We start from the raw sequence: 20421 nt of genomic DNA on the forward strand, positions 1-20421 counted from the left end.
GGGATGGACAATCAAGTGGCAGACCACCTCTCAAGATTGGAAGGAGCTGAAAAGAGAATGGAGGTTGAATAGATAACAGAGACATTCCCAGATGAATAGTTACTTGCTGTGACAATGGAAGAGACGTCATGGTATGCTGATATTGCTAACTATTTAGCAAGCGGTATTGTACCTTATGAACTCTCCTCAATTCAAAAAAAAAAGTTCTTCCGCGATTGTCGAGCCTATTATTGGGATGGACCTCTATTGTTTAAAATATGTGTAGATAACATGATCTGGAGGTGTATCCCCGAGAAAGATCAACCTTCTATTTTGCAGGCTTGCCATGCTTCACCATATGGTGGACACTTTGGAGGAATTCGAACAGCAGCAAAAGTGTTGGAATCGGGATTGTATTGGCCTACCTTGTTCAAGGATGCCCATTCTAGGGCCAAAGGTTGCGATGAATGCCAAAGGACAGGCAACATATCTCGCCGTCACGAGATCCGATGACCACAATTCAAGAGGTAGAGGTTTTTGACATGTAGGGGATCGACTTTATGGGGTCGTTCGGCAGCTCGTATGGTAACAAATATATATTGGTAGAGGTTGACTATGTCTCCAAGTGGGTCGAAGTGGTGGCTCTCCCAACCAATAATGCAAAAGGGGTAACAAGTTTTCTAAAGAAAAACATCTTCACACGTTTTGGCACCCCAAGAGCTATAATCAGTGATGGTGGAACCCATTTTTGTAATAGAGCGTTCGCACGTCTGTTGGAAAAGTATAGAGCTTTCCACAAAGTAGCCACACCGTACCACCCACAGACGAGCGTGCAAGTTGAAGTGTCCAATAGAGAAATTAAAAGTATTCTGACAAAGACAGTGAATGCAACAAGGACTGATTGGGCGAAGAAGCTGGATGATGCATTATGGGCGTACCGCACAGCATTCAAAACTCCAATTGGTATGTCACCGTACAAGTTGGTATTTGGAAAGGCATTCCACCTTCCGGTAGAGCTCGAACATAAAGCACTTTGGGCACTACGGCAGTTGAATCTGGATATAGAGACCACATGCACCAGCAGAGTCATTGAGTTACATGAGCTCGAGGAATTTAGGTTCCATGCATTTGAGAATGCTAGATTATACAAAGAAAATATGAAAATGATCCATGATAAGCACATCTTAGATTGGAACTTCAAGCTCGGAGATCTAGTGTTATTATACAACTCGAGATTGAGATTGTTTCCGCGTAAGTTGAAGACCCGATGGTCAGGACCCTTCAGAGTGGTGCAAGTACTCTCAAGTGGAACTGTAGAGATTGAATCTGAATATGGGACAAACAAGTTCACGGTAAATGGGCAAAGGCTGAAACATTACCTTGGAATGGTCGAAGAGAAAAGGGATAGAGTGGTGATAACTTTGGAAGAGCCCCAGTACGCGAACGAGGAGTGGTAATGAAAGCCTGCGTCGCGCCGCGATGTTAAATCAGGTGTTTCCCGGGAGGCAACCTATGGTTTGTTGTAAATCGTCGGGCCGCGACATTAACTTAGGCATTTTTTGGAAGACAACCCATTAATTTCTTACTTTGATTGTTGTAATTGATTTTGAATGACTTTGACCGATCAACTAGTGTGCAGGGCAAATATTATGCGCATTGGAAGGGTTCGGGGGTCGAAATTAACCCGAGAATAGGTAAAAATACGGTAAAGATAAAAATTGGCTGGAGACGGAGATCCGCGGCCGCGAATTGGACCGCGGATTTTGGCATGTGTTCTGTCCCCCGTCCGCGGCCGCGGATTGGACCGCGGATTGGGGCGCGAAATTTTGGCCCCCCTCTGCCCAGATTCCGCGACCATGGATTGGACCGCGGATTGGGGCGCGAATTTGGGGAGGTCTAGGTAAGTTTCTTCTTATTTTTTTTAGTCAAATATTTTTTTTATCCCCCCTTATTTTTCCCTAACTTCCCACAATCCCCACTTCCCTTCCCACTTCCCCCACTTCTCTTCTTTCCTCCCTAACTTCAAGTGCCCAAACCCCTCTCTTCCCCTATATTTTCCTTTCAACACAAGACTCTTCTCCTTCCTTCTATTCCCCACTCAACCACTCTCCCACCTGCATTCTTCTCAAGATCTCCAAGTAAGTACATGATTTTATTCCTCTTTCTTAGTATTGTTTTTCTTTTTTTTGCATTTCTGTATAGGGTAGTAAAATCATAGGTACTTTTGTCTGGGATTTAGATTGTGGTTTATATGTGGTATATGAAGGCTATTTGAATTGGTTGATTTGGAGGAAGCCATTGTTGGGTTTGTGAGGAATGGTAGTCTAATTGGGTCTTTGGGTGACTTGGGAGAACATATGCACACTACATGTTTGTTGATTTGCTTTAATGAGCATTGAATATAAATTGTGACCAATTGTGCGAGTGAAGTCTGATTAACCGCCATTGGAAAATATATTCCTCTCTCCACTGATAGTAGTATTTATTGTGTAGGTAACATGCAACCTTCAAGGAAGAGACGCGCTACCGGGGCCTCATCAAGTGGTCACGGAGGCTCATCTCGGGGACGGGCACCGGCCAGTACAGCTCAGTTTAATCGTACCAGGTTTGTCTCCAGAGCTGCCCAAGACCATTTCATTTTGAAGGCCACTAAAAAAAATTGTACTGGAAAGGAGTATTGACAGGGCGTCCCTCCAGGATGAGTGCCCTAATATGTATCGGGAGTTGATCAGGCGCAGATTGGATAGCTTTTTTGAAGAGCCAGAGGAGGGTAACTTGATGCTTGTTCGGGAGTTCTATGCCAACTACCCCGAACATGAGGATAGAATATGCACTGTGCTACACACGAGGGTGGATGCCTCGATAGAAGCCATCAGGAGAGTGTATCGATTGCCTGAATTCAATGGGGAGGAGGATTTCTATGATACTTACAGGAGAGAACCCATCACGTGGAACAGGTTTTTCAGAACTATTTGTGCACCAGACAAAGAGGTAGTATGGGTTGTTCCGGGATCGAAGCTACACTCTTCCTCACTCACTTTTGAAGGAAAATGCTCGCTTGCTGCCATCCCACAACACCACGGAGGTAAATGGTCCGAGAGCTGCCTTGATATGGTGCTTCGTGAATGGCCACGACTTCGATATGGCCAAGATTATTCAGTTTAAGATGTTCGTTCGTTCACCACAGAAGAGGTATGGGTTCTTTTTCCCCTCTCTGATCACTAGATTGTGTCGGGCAGCAAGGGTGCCTGAGAACCCAAATGCGGATGGCATAGTAAAGAAAGAAGCAAAGTTCCGGGAAGACAAAGTGACCATCGGGAAAGACCCGGTGGCACTAGGGGCAACTCATCGTGACGATTCTAATGCGTCGGAAGAGGGCGATGAAGGGCAGGAGGAGGTTGAACCTGCCTCACCCCCACAGGAACAAGCTGCAGTAGCTGAAGGACCATCCCAGGACAGCCGGAGCACGCGAATGACAGCCCTAGAACAAGACATGGCAGGACTGCGCACTTCCGTCACGGAATTGGGGACCAGAGTTGATGCTTTGGCCACCTAAAATGCAAAGTCAGAAAAGAAAATCATGGGCTGGCTGCGTGCACTGGGGAGAGCATGTCATCTCGACCCTGGCACTGTCTCCGATCAAGACTGATCCACCAGGGAAGTTCCTTTACCTCACATCACTTTACTTTGTATGACATGGGGACATGCCATCTTTTTAAGTGTGGGGTGGGGGATACTTTGTTGTATGTTGTATGTAGATAGTTTCGTAGTTTATTTGTATAAATCAATTTCGACTTGGCCCGACGATGGATATCATTCGATGGGTTTCTTGAGGGACTAAAGTCGAAAAGAAAAAAAAAGAAAAAAAACCAAAAACATTTTCATTTGTAGTAGTGTATCAATTCCCCCTTGATTTTTCTTCAAACTACGGTTCTTTTTCAAGAGTTTTGTTTGAACCGGGTGTAGTTAGATTTTTATTTTTAGTTAGAAACTTATGGGCTATGCGCAGAATTAGAATAGGATCCCGTAATTTCGTAATGCCTTGAATATAGCAGTTACTTCAGTGTGACGCTTAGGCTCATTTGTTGACTCTTGTAAGAAGGCCTTAAAATGTATGTTCTTAATTTGGCTTAAGTACCCTGATCTGAGTGTTTGATGATCTAATCTGGAATGAGTCATGTGCCATGTGTGTGTGAGGCTTGCTATATTCTGTGCACGACATTTAATGCCTAGAACTTGCCCCGTGTGTCTGCAAAGCGAAATGGTAGTCTTGTTTAGTCTGGGAAGTGATATAGGCATTTCTTTGTTGAACCATATATATACATACTCCACCCACCTATTTTCTATGTACCATAGTTAACCCCGTTGAGCCTGTAATCCTGTTTTCTTGGCAACCACATTACAAGCCATATCCCTTATTTGAATTGACCATCTTTTTGAACTATTTACCTCTCGTAAGCATTTGAAATACTATGAATTTACAAAGGATAAAGTGTGGGGTAGTTGGTGGAGCTTTTGAGTAGAACTGGGAAAATAAGGAGAAAGGTATATCTGGTTAGAAAAACCACTTGTGAAAAAAAAAAAGAACATTGTTAATAGTGTATCATGTTGATTGGTAATAATTCTTTGGTGGCTTTTAAGGTGATTGTGCTCAAAGAAGAAGTGTGGGGTGGTATATGTGGTGTTAAAGATGAAAATATTGGTTTAACTTAGGTGTGGACTTGATTGTAAAATAAATGTATTAAAGTGATTAGGAAGGTATAGTCACTATATCACACCCAACCTATAGCCTACATTACATCCAAATAAAGTCCTACTTGATCCTAGACTGAGTGAGCTCAATTAGTAGAGTCGTACACTACGGGAAAACCTATGGTGCATTTTTTGTGGCACAAGAATGTCATTTCTGAGGGTGAGTGAATTCTATTCCTTTTAAAGTTCCTCAGTGAGTGTGAAATTTACTAATTGTGAAATGAGTCTCTTTTGTTGTGAGCAGACACTTGATTCATGAAGGAGAGGTAATTCTGGACCTATGAATTAGAGTAAGTAAGCCGGTTAGGAACATTGCGTGGCTAGAGGGAGTCAACTCTTGAGGTGTAGATGTTGCACTAATGTCCTCAATTTATGTGAAATATTCTTTGTGTGACGAGTAGGGAAGTCGCTCAGTGAAGTTAGACCTCTTAGAGTGTGGTTTGATTGCTTGGAGACGAGAAATGGTTTAAGTATGGGGTGTTGATAGTAGGCTATATTTATGCAATTTAGATACTACTTACATTCTAATTTAGCCGCACTTTATTGATATTTGAATGCTAAAAGACAACAAAATGCTCTAATTAAGAATTTGATGCTTTGCAGGAGCTACTCCGAGCTAGGAGGGAGCTTACGAGTGTTTTGGAGTCAACATGGAGTGTGAAAGGCCAATCGAAGGTTAGCCCGGTCGAAAAGGATCGAGAAAAGCAAGCGAGACGACCCCTCCAAGTGCGCGGCCGCGAAGTGGGCCGCGAATTGGTCCGCGAACTCAAGGTAGTGAGGCAGTGGAAATCCACGCAGGGTTAATTATGTAATTTCATAGGCGACTAACCTAAACCTATATGAAATCTAAACTCGCCCAGAAATGGGAGATAGTTGTTTTTAGAAGATTTTAGAGGCAAGAACGAGGGAGAAAAGACGGATAATTTTCTAAGAGTTTTCATCTTCTTCCTCATACTTCTATTTGTTGATTATGAATTATTTTAGTGATTTGTTTTCCATTAGTATGAGTAACTAAATTTATTATCTAGGATTGATGGAACCAATTGTTGGATGAAGTCTTGACTCTATTTTGTTATAATTAAGCTGTGTTTGTTCTATGATTGTTCAACTACGTATTGTGTTGTGGTTAATTTGAAGGGCCCTCGATTAATCGTGTCTAGTTACCTTGTGTTGCTTGAGAAAGAACACTTGGTTAGATTGTTATTGAACAATACCACTTTTGGGTTAGTTAAGAGATTAATTACTTGAATTTAAAAGTGGGGTTAGAAAAAATGAAACGTTGGTGGGATAATTCTGAGTTGCATAAATTGTTAACTAGAGTAGTTCGAAAGAATGCTTCTAGTAAATTATCGTAATTGATCGAGAGGTAATTACAGTAGCCCGAAACTCATAATCCTCATAGAGTATTACGACGAGATTATAGCTAAAGAGTTAAAAATTAATCCGGCAATTGGGGAAATCAATAGCCCTAGATCCTTTTACCCTTGAATTTAATTTTAGTCTTGATTATTGCTAATTTTATTGTCATTTTTCCTTAGCTAAATAAATTCCACTGATTATTCATAAAACTCTTGCATCCGGAAGTTGTCTGAGCTTATCATTGGCATTATTTAAAGTTGTAGTAAATAGGTTAGTTCCCTGTGAGATTCGACTCCGGACTTGGACCGGATTATATTTGCAGCGACCGCTTAATTCTTTTTACAATGCATAGTTGGGCGTGATCAATATACAACAATAGGTAACTTTCGTAATAATTAGATTAGTATTTAAGCTATATATATTGTCAGTGGAATAAATTGTTTGTCACTGTAATAAATTATTTGCAACATTATCGTAATTTAAGTTGCTACAGCTGATTATTTATTATTTATTTTAGGCTATCAAGCAATGCTATTAAATAGAGTACTTATAATTTCCTTTTAATTAACTTTATTATGTAAATATCTTTTACATCGTACAGACCTTAAACCCGATAAGATAATTAAAAAGTAGAATAATAACATGATACATCATACAACTAATTAAAATCATAAAATGTGGTGAAATAAAGAGTTGACTCTGAGTAGTTGAAAGAAAGAAAATCTTTATTTAAATTAAAAATTGTTCACAAATGAGCGCAGCCCAAGTGTTTCCTAACATGACCACAAATTAATTGGATCAGTGGGTGTTTCCTGGACGCTAGCTAGAGTGAAGACTATATATCTATTCTAAGGATTTGAGTGAAATATATTAATTGAAGGTGTAAAATGTTAATTTTTTTCAAACATAGTATAAATTTATTTTCAGTCTTTATACAGGATATCCCACCTTACCCCATTAAATTTGAGATTATATTATTACAACTTGGATAAATTAGTCTAGAGATTATAATCCCGGTATAATTTAATTCGCATACCAAACAACCCGCCATATCTATCACAACCAAAAATTGATACAAAGAGGAGGACCGAACCAAATCTCTTGCAGATACATTTGTGAACAAGCACTATGCTTGTTAGATACAGAAGAAAAATACTCCTATACATGTTTAGCTACCAAAATCAGTTTACTAAACACTTATACCTACTCCAAAAATTGCCATATAAGTGGCATTTCCTCGGCCGAATTCTGAAATTGACAATTCCCATTTTATCACTCTTCATTCTTCAATGTAGCTATAACCTGTTTAGGTAGGGAAATAGGTGTAAGGTTTAGTTAACTTTACAACATACACGAATTGATATTAGAGGTAGAGCCGTAATTTAAAGTTTATGAGTTATGAACTGACTACCGAACTCATAACTCGTCTTAGTTACTGGATTCTCAATTAAATATTTATATATAATTACATATTTGATAGATTTTTCATACAAATATAGGATCTAAAAGGCCGAACCAATACCTTACACTCTACCTCTGATTTTTTGTTTCCTTAAATTGAGCACGAAAGCAAAAATTTCTCCTTCATTTGTTGTGCTACTTAATAATTTTAATTCTATAATTAATTAACTAATTTGTTGTTGTTAGTCATACAAGTAGGAGTATATATCTAGTGCAGTGCACAATTGGTGGCAAAAGTATAAAAAGATCGTGCTATGTTCGTGGAATTTTCTTTGGCATACGACTAATTAAGCTGTGAAAGGAACGTGTAAGTATAATATAACTACATAATTATGAGTTGTTATAGCAATTCAAAATTGCTATACTATGATACCCGGAGACTCATCGCTTTCGTTTAAAGACTTTGTTTGTAAAATAATATTCTTAGTCAAGCAAAAGCATTACCCACAACCTCTTCCTGTTAAAAAAAACTATTGCAGGTCATATAAAAGATAATCATATAGGTAATCGTTGATATAAATGAAAATTGGTAACATGTAAATACATCGCAGTTTACCTGATTACAACGTGTTAAAATATAGGAAAATCATCACACGGAAAGTGTATGTATATGTTAAATCCTTGTTTAAATATTGGCAAATTAATCGGGGGCAAAGAGCTAGAGGGTGGAAGTGGGTTCACTCAAATCTCTTTCGCGGAAAAATTATTTTTTATTTATAAGATTAATTTTTGTTTAAATATATACTCCCTCTGTTTTAATTTATGTGAACTTATTTGACTGGGCATAGGGTTTAAGAAAAGAGAGAAAACTTTTGAACTTGTGGTATAAAATGAAGCACATATATTTTGTGCGGCTATAAATCATTACATAAAAGTAAATGATTTTCAAATAAAAAATTGATCATTCTTTTTGGCACAGATAAAAAGAAAATAAATTTACATAAAATCAAACTTACAGAGCATATGATAAATGTTGAACCTCTCGGTAAAAGTCCTGCCTTTTAACTATGAACCAATCATTTTCTTAGCTAAGAGCTATTATTTTGTTTATTTAAAGACAGACAGCTCCTATAATTTTCGGAAAGTCCCATATTCCTTCAGTTTGGATATTGTTTTCTACTATATGAATCCTCTGTACCTTTGGTCTCTCTCTTTCTCTCGTTTTAATTGCTAAAGCCATTGATTTCTCGAGTCTTCAGAAATGCAACCTGCAACTATGGGAACGCAAACTCCAAATATTTCCAATTACTACTGCTCCAAGAGTGTAAGTTTAATTCAAACTTCTTACTCGAATTATAGACAAACTTCTTTTTATCTTTTAGCAACCAGGGTTGGAGTCAGTGGTGGACCCAGCATTTTGTGTAAGCGGGTTCAATATTAGAAATAAATAAGTTTAGTCGTAAAATAGTAATTTTCAAGTGAATGAATCGGGTTCAGTTGAACCCGCTTGCCACCACGTGCGTCCGCTACTGGGTGGAGGTAGCATAGGGTTTATGAATTCGATCGAATTCAGTAGCTTTGATCCATAAATTATTTACTTATTATCTAATAAAATTCGTTGAATATATACAAATTATTAGTTTAGAATTCACTAAAATAACTTGTTTGGTTCCCATGTTGCGCCTTCATTTTGTTTTTTCCTTGCGCTGACTTTTCTGTTCCCAAGAAACACCAAACAACTAGTTAGAGATTTATCACTATTTAAATTTGATAGGTTTAATTTTTTAATTTTTATGTTAGATTTATTACAATTTTGAAGTTATGGGTTGTGAATTCAATATTTTTTAAATCTTAATAAACTTTTATATATATTTATGTGTGTATGAAAAATATTGAGTTCAGTTGAATTATCGATTACTTTAGTATCAAATTTTTTTTTTGGTCATAATTACTTCATTATCAAATAATGCTCTCCGTCCTATTTTATTTTATATGATACATTTTAATTTGATTGAGTATAGAATTAAAAAGAAAGAAGGATATTAAAAACTTGTGGTTGAGAACAAGTCATAAATATTTATATGATTATAAATTATCTCATTAAGAATAATAAGAAGATATCATTCTTTTACAAATAGAAATATACGATCGGAAAATTAAATTAAGATATCTGCTTTATATCATCTGTGGAAAGGAACATATAAATTCCAAGTTCAAGGGACGCTATCTAAATTTGTTGGCAAAAGGTAAGATGCCCGTGACGGGAGATTATAAATTAAGGACCTATCTACAAATTGTCTTTTGGTACACCTCTTAAGAAAAAATATTAACTCCTAGAAAAATAAGTATTTTGACTAAATTACCCTTAATTTTAATAGGTATATTGTTAACTTGACACATTGGTATATGTAAAGGGTAAATTTGAAAAATCAAAGTTAATTCATTCTTGATTATGTAGAAAGGGCACTTATTTTGAACCAAAATAAAAAAAAGCAAAAATATCATTTATTATGGACCGAATGGAGTAATAATTAATTGTAGAGGTGGTATAGTGCATTTAAATTTGTAACATTCTCACAAGACTTTTCACTTCTTTTGCCTTTAGTCCTAGTTATTCCACCTCCAGAAAAAACTTCCTTTTAAATATACTCAGAAAAAAATTGCTTTGCCTTTATTCCTAGAGGTGGTTGAATTTTATTCTAAGTAAACGCTAAGTACACATCACAGAGCACTAGACCGATAATGTAATGTGTGAGTTCACTAAAACACAATAACTTTATCATACATTTTAAAAAGAATTCACTGAATATCTATAAATATTTAGTTATAAATCCAATTATTAGTGCATGTTCCTATTAATTTGAGATTGTCGTAAAGTCTTATAAAAGTTAAATCTTGAATAGGTTATGTTCTCAATTCTATTTATAATGGTAACTAAATGTACTTAATTTAAAATAATTAATGGACCTATAATCAATGACAGGCTGATGAAAGATCTGCAGAAGAGAGGGCAATAGACGCATGGCTTCCTGTTACTTCAAACAGGAATGCGAAATGGTGGTATTCAGCTTTCCACAATGTTACTGCCATGGTCGGAGCTGGTGTCCTTGGTCTTCCTTATGCCATGGCACAACTTGGATGGTACATACGTAAAAATTCTTTTTGATAATCCTGAGACTAGATTTCATGACTTTTGCCTTCTCTTATACGTATCGTGTTAGATTGTTTAACCATTTCATTTAAAAATTTAAACGGCTAGCTAGATAAAACACATTTTTATTTACTTAATTATGACTTCAACAGAAGCTAATAAGCACTTAGGAATATTCGCCAACAACGAAAAAATAAAGTGTCTCATTGTTACTTAATTTTATATGTAAATTAATTTGAAGCAATAACAATAAATTTAATATAATCCCATAAGTGGTATCTGGGGAGAATAGCATGTACGTATACCTTATCTCTGCCTGGCGAAGGTAGATAGACTGTTTCCACTAGATCTTCGATTAAAAAAAAAGTGAAAAAAGGATGCAATAGTAACAAATTAAACAGTAACAACAGCAGGAAAATAAGATAACATGTAACTAATTTGAAGATTTAACCTAAATATATAGTTGTCCACTTAACCACTAAAACTAACTAGCCGGCAGATGCATACCATGTGTATAACCCTGTATAATCAGTGTACTATTTATATATATCGACTAGGAAAAATAAAATAATGAATTAATTCGACTGATTATTTGTGTAAAGATCCCATATAATTTCAGGGGACCAGGAGTAGCAGTGCTGGTGATTTCTTGGATTATAACATTTTACACATTATGGCAAATGGTTGAGATGCACGAAATGGTTCCTGGGAAACGTTTTGACAGATATCATGAACTTGGGCAGCATGCTTTTGGGAAAAAACTTGGGCTATGGATTATTGTGCCACAACAGTTGATTGTTGAAGTTGGAGTTGACATAGTTTATATGGTAACCGGAGGACAATCACTCCAGAAATTCTATGATCTAGTCTGTAAAAAAGATTGTAAAGACATAAAACTTACCTACTTCATTATGATCTTTGCCTCTGTCCATTTTGTTATCTCTCATCTTCCTGATTTCAATTCCATAGTAGGTGTGTCTTTGGCTGCAGCTGTCATGTCCTTAAGGTATGCATATTACTTATTTCTGTATAAGTTATATACGTTGTCAGTATAAAATATTTTTTATACAATCAAGTCATCCAAAGTTACGTACAGGTAAACCTTATTAAAATGTGATATCTGTAATACTGAAAATAAGGGAGGTACCTGCTATAACAGGTAAATGTGACCTGATTGTATAAAATTGTCTGACGGTGTATATAACTTAAACTCCTATTACTCATACTCAATATTGTTCTTTTTCCAATTTTTGGAATTAGGGTGTGTTTGGTGTGATCGAAAATATTTTTTGAAATTTTAAATATATTTTTATCAAGCATTTTCAGGTGTTTGATTGCCAATTTTTTTTAATCACCAAAAATCATTTTTGGTTGTCTGATGTAGATAAATATTTTTCAAGGAAAATATTTTTTATTAAAAGGGGAACCATTTTCCAAAAAATAAGTCATTTCCGGATAATATTTTTCGAAGAATGTCTTCCGTTGTATCAACCACACACTTGTAGTAGAGGAATTCTGATGAAAATGTAGAGTTTTAGTTGCTCCCAAAAATAATAGTACCCCATTAGCTAATAAAATATATATTTTTTGTTTATATGTATATTATATATAAAAAATATATATATAATACAAGAGTGGGTTGCTCTAGTGATGAGCATCCTCCACTTCCAACCAAGAAGTTGTGAGTTCAAATCACCTCAAAAGTAAGGTGGGGAGTTCTTAGAGAGATAGAGCCGAGTTTCTATCAGAAACAGTCTCTCTACCCCAGGGTAGGGGTAAAGTCTGCGTACAAACTACTCTAGACCTCACTAGTGATATTGTACTGGGTTGTTGTTGTTGTATTTATTAAAAAAAATATTCATATTTAATATACTTTTTAGCTAGCGAATATAATTAGCTTCGGCGGACCGACTAATTTTATATTTTGTCCAATTCTGATTCTCTTGATTTTGTGATATGTTATGATTGAAGTTACTCAACAATTGCTTGGGGAGCTTCAGTTAAGAAAGGTGTAGTACCAGATGTGGAATATGGATACAAGGCAAAGTCAACAGCAGGAACAATTTTCAACTTTTTCAGTGCATTGGGAGATGTTGCTTTTGCTTATGCTGGCCATAATGTGGTGTTAGAAATTCAAGCTACAATCCCTTCAACACCTGAAAAGCCTTCAAAAGGACCTATGTGGAAAGGAGTTATTGTTGCTTATATAATTGTTGCTTTCTGTTATTTCCCTGTTGCTCTTATTGGCTACTGGATGTTTGGGAATCAAGTGAAAGACAACATTCTTAAGACTTTGGAGAAACCTACCTGGCTCATTGCTATGGCTAACTTGTTTGTTGTTATTCATGTTATTGGGAGTTATCAGGTCCGTTTCTCATCTCTTTCTATTATTCAATTTTAATAATGTTTAGAGCCTATATTAATTCACGAGTTTGAGTTGTGGAATTAGTCGCTAAAGTCTTGGTAAGATAAGCTGCCTGCATTAAAAAAAGGGACATTTAGCGTAACTGGTAAATTTGTTGTTATTTGATCAGGAGGTTATGTGTTCGAGTCGTATTGTAGAAATGCAGGGTAAGGCTGCGTACAATGTAGTCTGACCCTTCGCTAGATCTCGCGCATAGCGGGAGCTTAGTACACTGGGTTGCCCTTTTTTTAAGCTGCCTACATTATACTCTCTTGGAGTGTGGCTCTTTCCCGAATTGTGCGTGAACGTGGGAAGCATGCTTTGTACATCAGATTGCTTTTTATCTTTCCTTCTATTTCCTCCGATCCAATTTATCTGACGGTATTTGACTGAACAGGAGTTTAAGAAAAAAAGATTTTGAAACTAATGGTCCAAAATAAGCCATAAACGTATATGTGGTTATAAATCATCTCATTAAAGATAAAACTGAAAATTTAAAATTAAATTATTTTTAAATAAGAAAGTGTGATATTATTTTTGAAATAATTAAAAAGGAAAAAATAAAATATAAATTGACGCAGACAGAGTTGTTTTTTTTTTATATATATATATTTATGTTTAGAGACTAGATTTTACCTAATGAGGTGTTTTTATGATTTGTGATTGTAGATATATGCAATGCCAGTATTTGACATGATAGAAACAGTGCTTGTCAGAAAACTTAAGTTCAAGCCAAGCTGGATGTTGCGCTTTGTTACTAGGAACATTTATGTAGGTAAGTAAGCTGGGGTGCCTTTCATTTCTCTCTGTGTCAAAATTTAGCTCATTAAAATATAACACGCCTAACTTGTTCAATATTGGACAAGTCAGGCTGAATATATATTCATAATTAATTAATGTGTTATTCTGCGCAGTCTAAAAAGTTTTGGTCAATTGGGGACGCAAAAGAATACTTGTCAAAAAAAAAAAAAAAAAAAAATTGGTTTTTTTTTTTTTTTAATGTATTCATGATATGAGTAAACTCATTTATTGATTCGATCAATTTTAACCCATCCAAATATGTCAATTTTGCTTTCCGTTTGAACTAGAATTGTAGTAATGCATTTTGCTTTTGTTACAGCTTTCACAATGTTTGTTGGCATTACCTTCCCTTTCTTCAATGGGCTGCTTGGATTCTTTGGAGGATTTGCTTTTGCCCCAACAACCTATTTTGTGAGTGATTTTCAATCTTTTTCTCTTTCATTTTTTGCTTTGTGGATCATTTTTTTCATTTCTATTATATTCAGCTCCCTTGCATCATGTGGCTAGCAATCTGCAAACCAAAGAAATTCAGTCTCTCTTGGATTATTAATTGGGTAGGTACAACTTACTCAGCTGCTAATTACATATATACAACTTTCGCTATTCAGTTTAAGTTATATATACGGTCAGTGTAAAGAATTCTTACATTATCAGGTCACCAAAAGGATATATACAGATAAGCCACCTTAAAATGTGAATTTTATAATTTTGAAAATAAGAGAGGCTGCCTGCTATATAACTAAAGTTGTCCTGATAATGTGAATATTCCTTTCACTTAACAGTTTATATAACTTAACTCCTCCCTTTATAGCTTAAAATAAAAATCTAAAATGAAATTTTGATGACAGATTTGCATTATTCTTGGAGTACTATTAATGGTTATAGCACCAATTGGTGGCCTAAGATCCATAATCATGCAAGCCAAGGGCTACAAATTTTACTCTTAATCTATACAATGGAAAAGCCTTCGTCATACCAAATTTCTTGAGGGAAGTCTAATATTTATTACGGGCGCTGATACGGTGTATTGTGAGTTGTGACTAATATAGTATTTTTTTTTCTAAATTATTAAGATGAATGGCTCAATGATCCATAGAGCGAGTCTTGTACTCATGCTAGTTATATTGAGATAAAAAAAATTACAAAGGAAAAGTAAATCATCTATTATTATATTATATAGGATATAGCAATATTATAGTTATGTACACGAGTTATCACATAAAAGTTTCGATTGACAAGAATATTGGTGTCTACATAATATGAATTGCACTTCCTTGTTGAATGCATATGATTTTCAAAAATGTTTAAATGGTCATGAATTACTTCACTTATTAGCTTAAGATTTTGGATTAATTGGATTAGATTATTTTACATTTTACTAGAGTCTTAATACGTCTGTTTTTACAATCACATCTTACTTATCTTTGTTTGTTATTCGATCGCTAAGGACTTTTCTCCCACTCCACTCAGCCCATCGAACCATTACCTTTGCTCCATGTTCATTATATTTTTGTAGCTTACTCACTCTCTCTGCTCCGAGCAGCGGCGGAGTCACTTTATGCTAAGGGATATCTTTGTCGAAAAATTACGCTGTTTAACTGGATTAAAATTTTATTTTTATGTATATATACTACTTATTATGTTAACTTTCCTTATTTTTTCGTGTGTTTTTTTTATTATTATATATTTTGATATTTTTTAGTAAAATTCTTGGCTCCACCACTGGCTCAAAGCCCATCCTTCAGCATGTTGAGCCTACTGTAGCTCCCTTAACTTCAGAGTTCAGACCATTCTTCAGCTGATTTTTCTGTTTATTTTTCGTCTTCTCCAAAAATTGATAAAAACGAGCAAAAAAGAAAAAAATAGTAAAAGACCTCGCATAATAATAGTCTACATATTACTTCATCCATGGAATTGGATGCTCAAAATTTTCACAATTTCAATCCTCTCAAGCAAAAAGAGATTGGAGACACGAGGTAAAAGCAGTGTTTTAAAAGACGTTTTCGAGGTGAGTCCTGGGACGAGGCACACCAAAAATGCTCCGAGACGATGATATAGGGCGAAAATCTCAAAAGGCGTACGCCCAGCGATTCGGGCGTATGCCCGGGCGTTTGAGGCGTGTTTATGTAGTGAGGCGTAAGCCCCAGAGAGTTTTTCAAATTAAAACAAAATTTGTTGAATAAGTCCTTCATATAATACCCAAATTCTCAAAAGTTAGCTTGTAATTACTCAAAAGTTTTAAAAAGGAACTAAAATGTATTAAATTTAAAAGTCAAGACCCTTTTGATTGATTGAAACCCTAATTTATGGTCTTTCCCAATTCGTTATCTTGTCCGTTAGTATGTTAATATCTCCCAAAAGCAACAAATGTTCAATTTTAGTTCAAAGTTCAAATTGCAGGGTAGTCATCCTTTTTGTTCCTCTATGTAGAAAACTTTATTCTTTTCGACTCAAATTACTTGTGTTTGTAAGTAGCGCATGGTAGATTGATTTGACTAGTTTTTTATGAGGATTGAGCACATCTCTATATATATATTTCACATATTTATCGTTTTCTTCAATTTTTATGCAATTTTACATATTTATAAATATTTACTGTAATTATATTATTTAATAAATATTAAAAATTAAATACTCATGAGACTTACGCTCGTGAATCGCGACTCACGACTTACGACTCGCTGACGCATAAGTAAATTGTCTCGCCTTAGGCACACGACTTTTAAAACATTGGGTAAAAGAACCAGCTTCAAACACAAGAAAGTTAAAACATAGTTGTCAGGATAAATATATAGTAGTTGCAATCCTTTTACTAGCTGTCATTATACATGCTGGTACAGAGTGTCTGATATTTGAATGACTGCACGACATTTGTCAACATTACACTATCAATTTAATGTCTAAAACATATCAACTTTGATAACTTATCCTTAAACAATTGAAAGCACATTTAAAGAAATTTAGAATGGGTACCAAGTTTGAGAAAAACGACAAATATACCAAAGCTACCACGAGTTATTCCGATTTTAAACATGACATAATATTTTTGTGACTATAAAAGTATATAATTATTGATAAAGATGAAACTTTAAACTTTAAAGTTACCCAATTTCCAAACATGAAAAGTTTTTCTTTTAGAACAAACTAAAAAGAAAATAGTGTCTTATAAAATAAAATAAATTAGGAAGCCCTAGATATCTCCAAAACTTAAGAAAAAAGACTAAGTAGGCGTTTGGACATAAAATTATAATTTCTGGAAAAAAATAGTATTTGATGTTATGTTGAAAAATGATATTTGAAATTTGAATTTATGTTTGGCATGCATTTCACAAAAAATGTTACAGTTTTGTGATTGAGAAAAAAGTTTTTCTGAAAATTCTCATTTTCAAAAAATTTTCAAAACCTTACAAAATTTCATGGACAAACACATTTTTGAAAAAAAAATTTAAAAAAAAAAAAGAAAAAAATTTATGGACAAACAGGGTCTTAGACTCTTAACACCGGAGGTTGCTAGAGCATTCTTTTCACAACAAAAAGAAAATTTTCTTCTTATGGGGTACATATTTTTTGAAAATAGGGAAATATGAAAATCTTGCCTAATTTAGGAAAAATTTAAACGATAACGGACAAATTTGAAAATAACATGTAACGAGATAGAAATTAAGTGAAGTGGTACGTTATCAGCAATTTTCTACATTTGTTTCTGTTGAACAAGGCCAAAAAATAGAGATATTCATTGTAAAAGGAAGGATATATAGGGTTGTAAATATATTGAATATTAACGTAATTTTCTGAAGTTTGCGAATAATTTTATTTGAAAGAAATTGAGAAAGCAATATATAAAAGTATTTTTCTAAAAGAAGCTTCGAAAAATTTAAATTATACTCCTATAATGAGTAAACGAGTAAATTTGTCGTAATCAACCAAACTACATAAATAGCATAACCTATGCTTTGATATATCAAGCAACATTTTTCAGTTTCACAAATCTTGAACTTTCAATAAATGTCTCCAAACTTTTATATATATAAAGCTTTGAACAAGAAATTAAAGTGCATCATCTTGAGCTAGATTTTATGCACCACGGTTCCATGATTTTCAACAGATACATATATTACTACCAAACGGATTGAATCCCGCTGACTTTAATCAGAAGTCTCGAGTTTGAGCCTTAAAATATGGAGCGAAAACAAAAGGAAATTACTACTCTTACTATATTAAATTACCTGCTGGTTTGAGAGTATTCTTTAATTTCTTGCTTGGGAAAGGGTTTAGATCCTTTAACAACCCAATCTAAGTACAGTCTTAGTATCAAGCCTCCATGCAAATCCTCCAAACTCCATCTTCCACACATCACAGGGTATTGTTTGTGAGTTCTTATTCTTCAATGTATACACTACCCTCACAGTGCATGCAAAATTTGGCAACTCTTCACTTTTTTCCTCCTTCCTCACAACCAACCTCACCACCATCTTCGCCGGTGCTCCTCCGCCTTCTAGAGGATTCACCATTCTCCGGTATGCCGGATTCACCCACTGAACCCTATTTAGGGCATCAGATATCAACCCTGGACAGGTGTCTTTCTCTAGATTCTTCATCTTCTCTGTATCTGTACTTCCTAAAGCTTCTCGATCTACAAACATTTTTGTCATACCTTCCACCATCACCCAAGATTCTACCATTTTTGGTGTCTCCATAGCCACCTGTTGAGACATAATTATTCAGTTAAATAAATAAAAGTGTATTCCCTTTGACAACTTAAACTTTTAAATGAGATAAGCATCCAAAAAATAAGAAAATATTTTCGAAGTGTTTGCCCCAAGAAAAATCACGGTCTCGCCACTTTCTCAAGATAGAGGTAAGGTCTTGTACACACTAATCTCCCCAGACCCCACCCAGGATTACACTCTGCCTCTTGTTGTTATTGTTTTAATTTTCCCCAGGCCACATGTAATTAAGGAGGGGCGGATGTAATTAAGGACTTAATAGTTCATCCAAACTCAATAGCTTTGGCTTGGATCGTGTAGACGTGTTAAATATCCACATCTAAATAATTGAGTTCGAACCAGAAAATCAAATGGTTTATGGTAGAATTCCTAATTCAAACTTATAATGATCGATTCCTCTATCCACCGAGGAGGTGTATCGAAACATTATATATATAGTTAAGCAAATGGGATGGTCACACAAGTCTAACACTACCTTCAGATCTAGCTCAGAGAAAGTGATTTCCTTTTGAAAAGATCCATTATCTGGAAGGTTAGTAGTGCTGCTGCTACTTTCCGGTAGTAGCTGAAGAGTTACTACACTTCCATTATCATTAAACTTCTTCAAAGATCCATCTAATTTTCTTTCTTCTTTCTCTGTACTATTGTTAGTACACTTCCTACTTTTCTTAACTCTAACGTACTTTCTCTTCCCTCTCCGTTTGCTGACCGGTTCAGCCTTTTCACTCTTCGGTTTAGAACCAGGACCTGAACCGTCGGCAACAGGTTTCGGCGCAATCGGCCGGAATCTTAACATTATCCGGTTCATTATCGTCGTATCATAAGGTCCAACGTGGCATCCATCGGAGGGCCCACCATCCCCAACATCCATACCTGTTGAAGAGCTCTGTCTCATAGCTATTTTTAGATTGATAGAGTGAGATATGACAATATTTTGAGCCAATTATCATAGTTGCACAACTCATGTTTGTTTTAGGGCAAAGTTGAAACAGTAGTGACGAAGATGAGGTGGGGCCTAAGACTAAAGCAGCGTATCGAACAAAGGATGCAGTTATTGGTGTGTACGTAAAAACCAATCAGAAGCTGGACACATATAAAGCACTTAGGAAAAAAAGGGAGACACGTATGTACATTGATATAAACAAATTAGAAGCTAGATCCGTAGCTAAGATTTGATGTTAATGGATTTCGAATTTTAATCTTTTTGTTATCGGTTCTAACTTGATAATGTATACATATTAAATATTTTTTAAGATAAATATAAAATTTAAATTAAAGTTAATGGTTTGTCTGAACTTTTAATAGAAACTCTAGTCCTCGCTCTTATTTGATCACCTTGGTGTTTTAATGGTCATGCATTTTATGACAGCTCGGTACACTAAGTTTTCACTATGGACGGAATTCGAAGAAGGGCCGGATCATAAGAGTCTATTGTATGCAGTCTTACCCTACATTTATGTAATAGACTTTTTCTACGGTTCGAACCCGTGACCCGACATCAACTTTACCAGTTACACCAAAACTATTTTAGAGTGATGCATTTTATGAAGTTGTAAAATAATCTTAGTTCCTTGTTGAGAAATGAGAATATGTAAAAGGTGGCTGAAAACCAATAGAGTTATATGTATGGACAAAGTTACAGCTTTTAATAGAGTTATAGCTGGATATATACCGAACACCAAGCTAAAATAGAAGTCCTAATAAGGGTCATGCAGGGACGGAGCTAGAAGCGCAAATACGTTCGAATTTAGTAGCAGTGTATTTGTGTTAAAAGAATTATTCTAACATATGCATATATCAAAATCTAGAACTCATTCAGTAGCACGTGAAATCATCATTCAAAATCT

General features: G+C 35.2%; 2 protein-coding genes across 4 annotated transcripts; one reads left to right on the forward strand and one right to left on the reverse strand.

The window, feature by feature from the left end:
* The first annotated feature begins 8604 nt into the window (after positions 1-8604).
* LOC107761281 (lysine histidine transporter 1) lies at positions 8605-15101 on the forward strand. Of its 3 annotated transcripts, XM_075229919.1 has the most exons (9): positions 8610-8815; positions 10475-10632; positions 11262-11524; positions 11612-11648; positions 12614-13007; positions 13716-13821; positions 14167-14258; positions 14333-14401; positions 14696-15101. In XM_075229919.1, the coding sequence occupies exons 1-9, from the start codon at positions 8753-8755 to the stop codon at positions 14792-14794; spliced, it is 1281 nt and encodes a 426-aa protein (XP_075086020.1). In that variant the 5' UTR covers positions 8610-8752; the 3' UTR covers positions 14795-15101. The 3 variants fall into 3 exon arrangements, with proteins under 3 accessions (XP_016434983.1, XP_075086020.1, XP_016434982.1); XM_016579497.2 differs by having other exon boundaries at positions 8605-8815; positions 11245-11648; XM_016579496.2 differs by having other exon boundaries at positions 11262-11648.
* Positions 15102-18127: 3026 nt separating this feature from the next.
* Positions 18128-19469, reverse strand: LOC107761277 (uncharacterized). The gene is made up of 2 exons (XM_016579488.2): positions 19050-19469; positions 18128-18550 (listed from the first exon to the last, which is right to left on the reverse strand). The coding sequence occupies exons 1-2, from the start codon at positions 19467-19469 to the stop codon at positions 18128-18130; spliced, it is 843 nt and encodes a 280-aa protein (XP_016434974.1).
* Positions 19470-20421: the final 952 nt, after the last annotated feature.

This window comes from Nicotiana tabacum, chromosome 14, assembly GCF_000715075.1.
Source record: "Nicotiana tabacum cultivar K326 chromosome 14, ASM71507v2, whole genome shotgun sequence".
NCBI classification, from domain to species: domain Eukaryota; kingdom Viridiplantae; phylum Streptophyta; class Magnoliopsida; order Solanales; family Solanaceae; genus Nicotiana; species Nicotiana tabacum.

What these genes read in the sequence shown, in the direction of transcription:
- LOC107761281 (XM_016579496.2), top strand. Translation starts at nt 8,753, where the DNA reads ATGCAACCTGCAACTATGGGAACGCAAACTCCAAATATTTCCAATTAC. An exon ending in ATTACTACTGCTCCAAGAGT is followed by an intron (nt 8,816 to 10,474) that starts GTAAGTTTAATT and finishes AATCAATGACAG; the next exon opens with GCTGATGAAAGATCTGCAGA. An exon ending in ATGTTATTGGGAGTTATCAG is followed by an intron (nt 13,008 to 13,715) that starts GTCCGTTTCTCA and finishes TTGTGATTGTAG; the next exon opens with ATATATGCAATGCCAGTATT.
- LOC107761277 (XM_016579488.2), bottom strand. Translation starts at nt 19,469, where the DNA reads ATGAGACAGAGCTCTTCAACAGGTATGGATGTTGGGGATGGTGGGCCC. An exon ending in TCTCTGAGCTAGATCTGAAG is followed by an intron (nt 18,551 to 19,049) that starts GTAGTGTTAGAC and finishes ATGTCTCAACAG; the next exon opens with GTGGCTATGGAGACACCAAA.